This window comes from Moschus berezovskii, chromosome 3, assembly GCF_049115385.1.
Source record: "Moschus berezovskii isolate FMDL1 chromosome 3, NW_MosBer_1.0, whole genome shotgun sequence".
Lineage (NCBI taxonomy): Eukaryota > Metazoa > Chordata > Mammalia > Artiodactyla > Moschidae > Moschus > Moschus berezovskii.
The window spans coordinates 114,939,521-114,951,548 of record NC_142462.1 but is presented as its reverse complement, the minus strand read 5'-3'; the positions used below and the strand labels follow the sequence as shown (position 1 = coordinate 114,951,548).

Sequence of the window (12,028 nt, the reverse complement as noted above, 5' to 3'; positions counted from 1 at the left end):
GGAGACACATAGCCTCAGGAACAAGCTCTAGCCTGTAACTGGACTCCAAATGCAAGGACAATTCTCGTTCTCATACTTTGACCCTAAGAACCTGGTCACAGTGAGGAAAAGATATGCTCTGGTCCTTTGTGCATGAAACGGCCAGATGTAATTTAGCAACTGAAGTTAATTTAATGAAAACAAAACAAAAAAGATGGCCACTTCCAGGGTTTCTCAAAAATGGGAGTGAGGTATTAGGCAATTCTCCCCTATGGCCTTGGACTCAGTCAGGAGCTGGCAGATTAAGTATTTTCCCTGGTGGGCTCAGAAGACCATATCCTCTCCAAAAGAGCTAAACTTCCCTTCAGTGTGCCTCTAGCCACAAGTAAGACTTCTTTCTTCAGCAAATCACCCACTACTCAGACTCACATCCCCACTCCCACCCCAGTCTTTGACTAAGGGCAGCCAATATATTGCTGAAGTCACATAACAAAGTCTGAGCTTTCCCAGGAGTCAATCCAGATTTCTCTGAAAGAGGAAACAGGGGAGGGGTTGGGAATGCCACAACTATGAATCTGATTTCATTTCCTATCAGGGAGGGAAACTCTGCACTCAGCCAACTGGACTACGACAATAAACTCCCTACTGGGGAATTCTACATTTTCCATCCATACTCCAGGCACCAGTGGAATGAACAGGAAGGACTGATGCTAAAGCTGAAACTCCAATACTTTGGCCATCTCATGCGAAGAGTTGACTCACTGGAAAAGACTCTGATGCTGGGAGGAATTGGGGGCAGGAGGAGAAGGGGACAACAGAGAATGAGATGGCTGGATGGCATCACCGACTCGATGGACATGAGTCTGAGTGAACTCCAGGAGTTGGTGATGGACAGGGAGGCCTGGCGTGCTGTGATTCATGGAGTCGCAAAGAGTCGGACACGACTGAGCGACTGAACTGAACTGAGCAAGATGACTGGACCCACCCATCTGAATCTGTTAGATTGGGGTAGGATTTAATGAAACCTCAGTAGAAAAAGGAGGAAACATCCAGGAGTTAGCCAAAGGCACCAAGAAACAAACAATAGCCAAGCCAAGATCTCTAATAAAATGCTACGTCCAATTAAAAGAGAAGAAAATCCCCACACCCAAGGCAGAAGGCAGGATTAGGAATTCCAGTAAGGGCTAAAGAACCAGAAAGTCAGGGCTAGATGGAGAAGCTGTCAAAATGATAAGAAGTAAGAACAGGTGTTCAAGAGTCCAAGAGGATAAATCCAAGAGTAGGGTTCAAGGTGAACAAAGCACGTATCAATTGAGACTGCAGTTTTTCCACAGTTAAACTTCCCTGTGCCGAAAAGAAGCACAGCTTTTTTAATTACAGAAGCTCTCCTTTTAGAATCCTTTTATGTTAGTGAATTATGCATGAATATTAAATCATTATTTCCACTGACGATTTTTCTATATATATTTTTATATTTATATATATAATATATATAAAATATTATAAAATATATAAATATATATATTTATAGCTTTTTGTCTCCCATTTGTTTCTCTCTGTGTGTCTACACCCTCTTGGAAAATTCCTTCTTCCTCCAAATTAAATTTTTATTAAGAAAAAAATCATTAAGTTTCAATAGATACCTTTTTGAAAGAGAACTTTATGTCAGAATTAGGAATTTTCCTAGCACCTTCAAGAGGCAAATATCAATTTGAAAGCAAACAATACAGACCAAAAGACATTTTATTTCTATAATTTTGAAAATGAATGTATAAATCAGAACAACCTGAAGACTCACTTTGGGCTACATATGACAAAGTGCTAAGAACTGTGTTAATTCTTCATGCTATGGCAGAATGTAACCTCTTTCACAAAACAAGAACAAAAACAATAATAATAGCAGTATTTATTGACTTATTCCATGTGGGACTCTAGTTTTAATGTGTTGATTCACTCATTCCTTTCAACAATCTATCAAGAAAATACTATTATTATTTCTATTTTACAAATTGTTGTTGTTCAGTTGCTAAGTCACATCCAGCTCTTTACAACCCCAGGGACCGCAGCATGCCAGGCTTCCTCTTCACTGTCTTTCGGAGTTTGCTCAAACTCATCCATTGAGTCAGTGATGCCATTCAAACATCTCATCCTGTCACCCTCTCCTCTTCCTGCCCTCAATATTTCCCAGCATCAGGATCTTCTCCAATGAGTAAGCTCTTCAAATCAGGTGGGTCAAAGTACTGAAGCTTCAGCTTCAGCATCATTCCTTCCAATGAATATTCAGGGTTGATTTCCTTTAGAATTGACTGGTTTGATCTCCTTGCAGTCCAAGGGACTCTCAAGAGTCTTCTCCAGCATCACAGTTCACAGTTCGAAAGCATCAGTTCTTCAGCGCTCATCCTTCTTTACAGTCCAACTCTCACATCTGTACATGACTACTGGAAAAACCATAGTTTTGACTATATAAGGAAAGTGAAATAGAAAGAGGTTAAGAAACATCCCCAAGGTCACTCAGTTTGTTAAGGTCTGAGTCAGGATTTGAGCTCAGGCCATCTGGTCTACGTTTTTAGCCAAAAAACTTTATACCTGAGAGCCCCATTAGTGACAGAAATCCAGATTTAGAGTTGCCATGTGTCCTAAAGACGTTTACAAGTTTGAGATATCAAGCAATAATATTCTCACTGACTTGTCAGCACTGCTCAATGACAGGAAGGAAATCAAAGCCTACATAATTTTATTAAAATAAAAGTGATTACATTTAGAAAAACCACTTATTTTGCATAAAACGCTGACATTTTAAAAACAGATATGCATCTTGGATAATTTTTTTAAAAAATGCTTGGACATTTTGCCCAATCTAAAAAATTAAAAATTAGTTGAAAATTTGCTTCAGCAAAATGATAAAGGAAAGCAAAGGACTATTGAAATTAAAGTAAAATGACTTAACCAGCAGACTGGATTGGAACCTAGTATCCAAGGGTCTTGACTTGCATTTCTCCGCTTATCAGTACATACTGGATTTGTGGAAACAGGTCTCCTATGGTAACTGCTGCGGCGGCACATTTCACTGTTACTTTCAGGTGTTAGCTTCACCTCCTGCAGATTTCCTTCTTGTTCAGTCACTCGGTCTTGTCTGACTCTTTGCGACCCCATGAACTGCAGCCAGGCTTCTCTGTCCATCACTATCTCCCTGAGTTTTCTCAAACTCATGTCCATTGAGTCAGTGATGCCATCCAACTGCCCCCTTCTCCTCTAATTCTGATATAATCCTGACACAATACATTGTGCTGAAATGACAGCATACATTGTCTTCTGAATCTCTAAAACCCTGTGAAGTCAGTATCACAGCCTGCATTTTAAAATGGGGAAAGACAGAATCAAACAGGTAATTAAAGTAACTCCCCTAAGGCCAAAAAAGTCTTGGAAAACGGACTGAACCAGAATTCAAACCCGAGCCTGTGGGACTACAATGCTTTTGCTCTTTCCCTTCTAGTTCACTACATCACTGTCAGTATAAACTTGACGTTAAAGGTAATAATCAGCTCATTATGTTGAGTTGATACTTATTAAAATACAACTCCATGTCGACATATTCCAAAGACTATTTCAGCCTCTTCAAAGCAACCATAAAAGGAAAGGCCATGAGAAGTGTCCCCGAGGGGGACAGGATGAAGCAGTAGTTACAGAATTGGTGCCACAGGAGGGTGAGGAAGAGCCCTGTGATCCTGGCTGAGGACTCCTAGGTCTAAGGACTCCTAGGCTCACTCCCACACCCCATGATGCTCTATGGATAAACAGATCCCTTGGATCCAGGCTTCAGACAACCAGGCTCACATCGAAGCATCGCCACAAACATCTGCTTCAGCTTGCTATTTCCCAGAATGAGAACATAGGAGTGGCCAGCAGGATATAACATTGCAATTACTTCTCCAATCTTCGCAGTCAACTTAGTTGCTGGTAGGAAATAACTGGATGTTAAAACAGAAAAGGAAAGATAGTAGAGTAGGAAGAGAAAGAGGAAGGAGAGGATGACTCTAATGGCCCTCCTGTGGGCCTCGGTACTGGGATCCCTGGAGCTGGCACAGTTTTGACGCATCTGCCGCATGTGCCTCCCCAGGGAGAGGATAAGCAGAAAGTAGGAAATTAGAAATATGACTAGGGGAGGGAGATCCCACAGAGTCCCAAGAACATGGATCAGTTTATATTCTTTTTCTTTCTTTCTAAAGAGCTCAGTCATATTCCCGGTTCCATCAATTCCACTGAGAACAGAATACATCTTAAATTCCCGGATCAGAGAGATGGCACTGCAACATGATAATAGCAGGGTACTCAACAGCATCCATACAACCACGCTGGAAACTCTCCATTTGAGCCAGAGGAACATAGGATGGGAGAAACTGGCCACTTTCAGGCAGTAGAAGACACTGAGACAGGTGGCAAGCCAAATGCTCAGATGGTTTGTAAATCTCCAGAAAACATCAATAATTTGCATGAATATCCCTTCATCATGTAGTTTGGAAGAGAACACCAGTAAAACAACATCAGTCAAGAGAATCCACAGCAAAACAATCCTGGAGACAGCCAGGCTAGTGATAATGAAGTCAGACAAAGAGATCTTCTTGCTCTTGAACCAGCTGCTGCCATTGACCCACCCTATGAAACCATTCCCCAGCATTCCCACGATGAACTGAACGGTGGTCAGAACCAGAAACCCCCAATTAATGAGTCTCAACATGTTAGCTGTTCAGCAGACCTGATCTTTGTTCTTTCCATTGAGAAACATTTTCTTGCTGATTTGAAATTCCTGTTAATCACCTGTCTGTACCTGTACAGGCTTCTCTGTACCTATCTCTGCCCAGTTTGGTCTGTTGTAGACACAGCACAGCAAACCTTCTGGCTCTTTCAGGTTAGTCTGTCCTCTTCAGAGGACGACTTGGTTTGTCACATTTCATCTACGATCTAAACTCAGAAGCTCTTTGCCAAAATGCAAATAGAGTAGTGTCCAGTGTCACGCAGAGAAGACAGAGATGAGTCACAAAGAAGATGGAGGATTTGGACTCCGTTTCAAAGGTAATAGGGCTCCAAGCGGAAAGTGGAGTGGAGACCCAGAGTGGAAAGGTGCGTCACCAGAAGGGCCACACAGAATCACTCAGGAGGAACGGCTCAGGGACACAAACAAAAGGGGGACATATCAGAATCTCACCATATGGCACTGTCACAATCATCCTGGAGGGAGGTTTACATTCATGAAATAGGAAAAATCCAGAGTCAATGGTCCTGGCTCAGAATTAAGTGGAGTGCCCCTTAGTGCCTCTTTCCTTGTTTTCTTAGAGTATGCTGCACATGAAGGGGCTACAAGCTCATCTCTAGGGAGTCATGACATCGGAAAGTCTTAAGTACCTGAATATCTAAATGATCACAATAATGAAGTATCATACAAGCTGCTCAAAGGATGGATTTTTTCAGAGGGCCTGACCACTGTATCGACATGTCAGTAATAATTCAGGCTGACCAAAAAAACATACAGATACTCTCTGTGAACCAAAACAGTGCCCTGCAGATTTCCCAGGACAGTGTGCTTCCATGTATATCTCATTAGCTGGTGACCAGAATTCAATGTCTTAAATGACTTTGCTGAATTTCATCATTATCACTGCCATCATTCCATCAGGTACCAGTGATATGAATTATGAGCCCACAGTTATAACTGTTCTCATTTCTTAACATAAATAGTAGAACCATCATACTATAACCAAAACCACAGCATTACTAAAGGCTGCTTCCAAAATGTGCACTGACCATGGTCTACCAAGTAACCACATGTATTTCCATTCTATTAAGCCTGCAGTTTGTTGGAGAAATCAATACTAGAGCTGTGATATTGTGGCAACCCAGGCTGCAGATACCTAGAAAGAATACTGAGATCACACACTTGCTCTCAACCATTCTTTTCAGTAAAAGACCAAAGTAAGTAAGGTAAGTCAGGGCACCGGCAAAAATAATTTGCAGGCTAGGTCATTCAAGAAGTGTTTTAAAAAGGGATTATTTTTTAAATGAAGACAGAGTATTAGGAAAACTATAAACAGATAGTTTAGGACCCCAGGGCAGGAACAGAGGGCACTATAATATGATACCACTCCCGGAGAGAGAGCAGTGTGTAGAGGGGACCTCCAGACCATTAGCTGAGATTTTTTCAGCTGGGAGACCCTGAAGAGAGTCAGCTGAGAGAATACAGGTCAGCAGACCAACAAGGCATTCTCAGATCATCTTCCACCCCTTCATTATTCTTGGCACTTTCTCCCCAAGGACTTAGATATCATGGTCCAAGTCTCTGCATTATTCCTGCTTCTGATACTACTCTGCATGACAACTCTGTGGATAAATGTTATCAGTACACTCAGACTGACATCTAGACAAATCTTAGACAATACCCATTTATACCAATCAAAGTTCACTAATCTGAAGAACACAGAAGGAAATCAGCAGAGTTGAGTGTACACAGCAGAGAGATCAGCAATACATGTAAAATGATAAGCGGTCTGCAGCCTTGCAGGGCCTTTAAAGTCCAGACCTGAAGAATGCACCATGTCCAGTTATAAGTCTACTTCAGTTCAGTTGCTCAGTTGTGTCCGACTCTTTGCGATCCCATGGACTGCAGCATTCCAGGATACCCTGTCCATCACCAACTCTCAGGGCTTACTCAAACTCATATCCATCGAGTTGGTGATGCTATCCAACCATCTCATCCTCTGTCGTCCCCTTCACCTCCCACTTCGATCTTTGCAGCATCGGGGACTTTTCAAATGAGTCAGTTCTTCCCATGAGGTGGCCAAAGTATTGGAGTTTCAGCTTCAGTGTCAGTCCTTCCAATGAACACCCAGGACTGATTTCCTTTAGGATGGACTGGTTGGATCTCCTTGCAGTCCAAGGGACTCTCAAGAGTCTTCTTCAACACCACAGTTCAAAAGCATCAATTCTTCAATGCTTAGCTTTCTTTGTAGTCCAACTCTCACATCCATACATGACTACTGGAAAATCCACAGCTTTGACTAGCTTTGTTGGCAAAGTAATGTCTCTGCTTTTTAATATGCTGTCTAGGTTGGTCATAACTTTTCTTTCAAGGACCAAGTGTTAACGTAAAAGATTTCATGGCTGCAGTCATCATCTGAAGTTATTTTGGAGCCCAAAAAAATAAAGTCTCTCACTACTTCCACTGTTTCCCCATCTATTTGCCAGGAAGTGATGGGACCAGATGACATGATCTTAATTGTCTGAATGTTGAGTTTTAAGCCAACTTTTTCACTCTCCTCTTTCACTTTCATCAAGAGGCTCTTTAGTTTTTCTTTGCTTTCTGCCATAAGGGTGGTGTCATCTGCATATCTAAGGTTATTGATATTTCTCCTGGCAATCTTGATTTCAGCTTGCGCTTCATCCAGCCCAGCATTTCACATGATGTACTCTGAATATAAGTTAAACAAGCAGGGTGACAGTATACAGCCTTGACATACTCCTTTCCCGATTTTGGAATCAGTCTGTTGTTCCATGTCCAGTTCTAACTGCTGCTTCCTGGCCTACACACAGATTTCTCAGGAGGCAGGTCAGGTGGTCTGGTATTCCCCTCTCTTGATGAATTTTCTACAGTTTGTTGTGATCCACACAAGGCTTTGGCGTAGTCAATAAAGCAGAAACAGATATTTTTCTGGAACTCTCTTGCTTTTTCGATGATCCAACAGATGTTGGCAATTTGATCTCTTTGCCTTTTCAAAATCTAGCGTGAACATCTGGAAGTTCACATATTGTTAAAGCCTGGTGTGGAGAATTTTGAGCATTATTCTACTATCATGTGAGATGAGTGCAATTGTACAGTAGTTGGAGCATTCTTTGGAATTTCCTTTCTTTGGAATTGGAATGAAAACTGACCTTTTCCAGTCCTGTGGCCACTGCTGAGTTTTCCAACTTTGCTGGCATATTGAGTACAGCACTTTCACCACATCACCTTTTAGGATTTGAAATAGCTCAACTGGAATTCCATCACTTCCACTAGCTTTGTTCACAGAGATGCTTCCTAAGGCCCACTTGACTTCGCATTCCAGGATGTCTGGCTCTAGGTGAGTGACCACGCCATTGTGGTAATCTAGGTCATGAAGATCTTTTTTGTAGAGTTCTTCTTTGTATTCTTGCCACCTCTTCTTAATATCTTCTGCTTCTGTTAGGTTCATACCATTTCTGTCCTTTATTGTGCCCTTCTTTGCATGAAATGTTCCCTTGGTATCTCTGATTTTCTTGAAGAGATCTCTAGTCTTTACCACTCTATTTTTTTCCTCTATTTCTTTGCATTGATCACTAAGGCTTTCTTATCTCTCCTATTCTTCGGAATTCTGCATTCAAATGGGTATATCTTTCCTTCACTCCTTTGCACTTAGCTTCTCTTCTTTTCTCAACTATTTGTAAGGCCTCCTCAGACAACCATTTTGCCTTTTTGCATTTCTTTTTCTTGGGGATGGTCTTGATCACTGCCTACTGTATAATGTCACAAACCTCCATCCATAGTTCTTCAGGCACTCTATCAGATCTAATCCCTTGAATCTGTTTGTCACTTCCACCGTATAATCATAAGGGATTTGATTTAGGTCATACCTGAATGGTCTAGTGGTTTTCCCTACTTTCTTCAATTTAAGTCTGAATTTGGCAATAAGGAGTTCATGATCTGAGCCACAGTCAGCTCCTGTTCTTGTTTTTGCTGACTGTATAGAGCTCCATCTTTGGCTGCAAAGAATATAATCAATCTGATTTTGGTGTTGACCATCTGGTGATGTCCATGTGTAGAGCCTTCTCTTGTGTTCTTGGAAGAGGGTGTTTGCTATGATCAGTATGTTCTCTTGGCAAAACTCTATTAGCCTTTGCCCTGCTTCATTCCGTGCTCCAAGGCCAAATTTGCCTGTTACTCCAGGTATCTCTTGACTTCCTACTTTTGCATTCCAGTCACTTATGATGAAAAGGACATCTTTTTGGGGTGTTAGTTCTAGAAGATCTTGTAGGTCTTCATAGAACTGTTCAACCTCAGCTTCTTCAGCATTACTGGTTGGGGCATAGACTTGGATTACTGTAATATTGAATGGTTTACCTTGGAAACGAACAGAGATCATTCTGTCATTTTTGAGATTGCACCCAAATACTGCATTCCAGACTCTTTTGTTGACTATGAGGTCTACTCCATTTCTTCTTAGGGATTCTTGCCCACTAGTAGATATAATAGTCATCTGAGTTAAATTCACCCATTCCAGTCCCATTTTAATTCACCGATTCCTAAAATGTCAGTGTTCACTCTTGCCATCTCCTATTTGACCACTTCCAATTTGCCTTGATTCACGGACCTAACATTCCAGGTTCCTATGCAATATTGCCCCTTACAGCATTGGACTTTACTACCATGACCAGTCACATCCCCAACTGGGTGTTGTTTTCGCTTTGGCTCTGTCTCTTCATTCTTTCTGGAGTTATTTCTCCACTGACCTCCAGTAGCATATTGGGCACCTACCAACCTGGGGAGTTCATCTTTCAGTGTCCTATCTTTGTGCCTTTTCATACTGTTCATGGGGTGCTCAAGGCAAGAATGCTGAAGTGGTTTGCCATTCCCTTCTCCAGTGGACTACGTTTTGTCAGAACTCTGCACCATGACCCACCCATCTTGGGTGGCCCTACATATCATGGCTCATAGTTTCATTGAGTTAGACAGGGCTGTGGTCCATTTGATCACACTGGTTAGTTTTCTGTGATTGTGGTTTTCAGTCTGTCTGCCCTCTGATGGAGAAGGATGAGGCTTACGAAGCTTCCTGATGGGAGAGACTGACTGAGGGGGAAACTGGGTCTTGTTCTGATGGGCGGGGCCATGCTCAGTAAATCTTTAATCCAGTTTTCTGTTGAGGGGTAGAGCTGTGTTCCCTCCCTGCTAATTACCTCCCTGTTAATTACCTGGGGCCAAACTATGGTGGAGGTAATGAAGATAATGGTGACCTCCTTCAAAAGGACCTGTGCACGCACTGCTGAACTCAGTGCCTCCAGCCCTGCAGCAGGCCACCACAACCCACGCCTCCACCAGAGACTCCTGGACACTCAGGGGCAAGTCTGGGTCTGTCTCCTGTGGGTCACTGCTCCTTTCTCCTGGGTCCTGGTGCACACAAGATTGTTTGTGCCCTCCAAGAGTCTACTTCCCAGTCCTGTGTAAGTTCTGGTGGCTCTATGGTGGGGTTAATGGCGACCTCCTCCAAGAGGGCTTATGCCACACCCAGGTCTATTGCACCCAGAGCCCCTGCCCCTGCAGCAGGTCACTGCTGACCTGCACCCCCGCAGGAGACAAACACTCAAAGGCAGGTCTGGCTCAGTCTCTATGGGGTTTCCTGGTCTGCATAAGGCTTTGTTGGAGCCCTCTGAGCATCTTTGGTGGGTATGGGGTTTGATTCTAAACACGATTTTGTCCCTACCGTCTTCCTGGGGCTTCTCCTTTGCCCTTGAACATGGATTATCGTTTTTGGTGGGATCCAACATTCTCCTATTGATGGCTGTTCAACAGCGAGTTCTAATTTTGGAGTTCTCACAGAAGATGAGTACACATCCTTCTCCACCATCTTGTAATCCAGTTAATAAATCTAAGTGAGCATTTAATCAGGATCCTGAAGGCCCACCTTCAAACCTTATATGCATAAATACATTCTGAATGTGACTAACATGGAATAACACGGATAATTTTCCATTTCCACTGCCCCTATCCTGGTGCAGGCTTCCACAATCTCTCCTCTGAACTGCTTCATGGCCTCTTAACTCATTTCTCTGCTTCTAATCTTTTCCCCAATAATATATTCTACACACAGCCACAAGAATGATCGTCTGAACATGTAAATTAGATCACTCCATTCCACTACTTAAAACACTTCCCCGGCTTCCCAGTACAACTACACAAACCATAAACTCCCTATAGTGTATTGTACATTGAGAACCTCTTCTAAATAACCTTCTGCATTCAACAGAATTCAAAATAAATTGTCTAATACCCCATTGTCTGAGTTAAGAAACAGGCTTTATTGGAGTAAGAGAAACCTTCTAGGTAACAACAGAAATGAAAGCATGGCTCCTCCTCATTCTCCTCTGACTACACCCAGGGATCTGGGCACTGCTAGGTCAGCAGTGGACATATGCATGCCAGAGAGATACCTCATCCTCTCTGCTGGTCTCATTTCTTGCAAGCAAAGTGTGAAAGCAATCACCAGGAAGAAAATAAACAGTCTGCTTAATGTCAGAAAAATCTGGATTTAGGAAGCCAGCTACTACAGTGGTCAGGAAGGCCATTTGACCAACACCTGAGGACCTTAGATGTTCTTGTTCCCAGTGTTAGGAGAAAATCATCAATTCTGAGGGAACTGAGCTTATGTGAAATACATAAGTGCTTCATGTAAGTGCAAGAGACTCTCTTTGCCCAGATAATGAGTCGTCCAGGCAACCTAGATTGAACTCCGAGGGTTATTTCTGGATAACCTTCCTCTTTACAGTATAAATTTCCTGTAATAAGAGTGATCATATATCCCACTTGTCTAGGGCAATCATGGTTATATGACTGTAACTCCAAGTAACTATTAATAATGCCCCCTTTTGAAGTTTTATTCACTGAACACTCCGGCCCTAAGCTCAGTCCTGGGAATACAGCAGAACCTCAATAAATACATATTGAATAAATAAACTTCCCAGAAGTTTGATTACTGCTTTTATCTCAAGCTTTAGATTCATTTTCTAATATTGTTGGATTTCAGGAAAAATAATGGAAAATAGATGAACTAGAAGTTAAATCTTACTTCTGTACTGCCATTCACTCATTTCTTGAGCATCTACTAATGTGACAGGCAGTGTACTAGGTACAGGAATTCACGGAATAGTAAGCAAGAGAGACATATCTACAAAAAAATGATGTAACGATGTGACCAACGCTCTAAGAGATAGATACAAAATATACAACAGACAAGGGAACAAATTTTCCCTGGAATAGTCACAGGCTTGAAAG

At 42.2% G+C, this 12,028-nt stretch overlaps 1 protein-coding gene across 1 annotated transcript; it reads right to left on the bottom strand.

Annotated features, from left to right (window-relative positions):
- Window positions 1-3,763: 3,763 nt before the first annotated feature.
- TAS2R3 (taste 2 receptor member 3) lies at window positions 3,764-4,714 on the bottom strand. The gene has a single exon (XM_055420289.2). It carries the CDS (start codon window positions 4,712-4,714, stop codon window positions 3,764-3,766), a length of 951 nt encoding a protein of 316 aa, XP_055276264.2.
- Window positions 4,715-12,028: the final 7,314 nt, after the last annotated feature.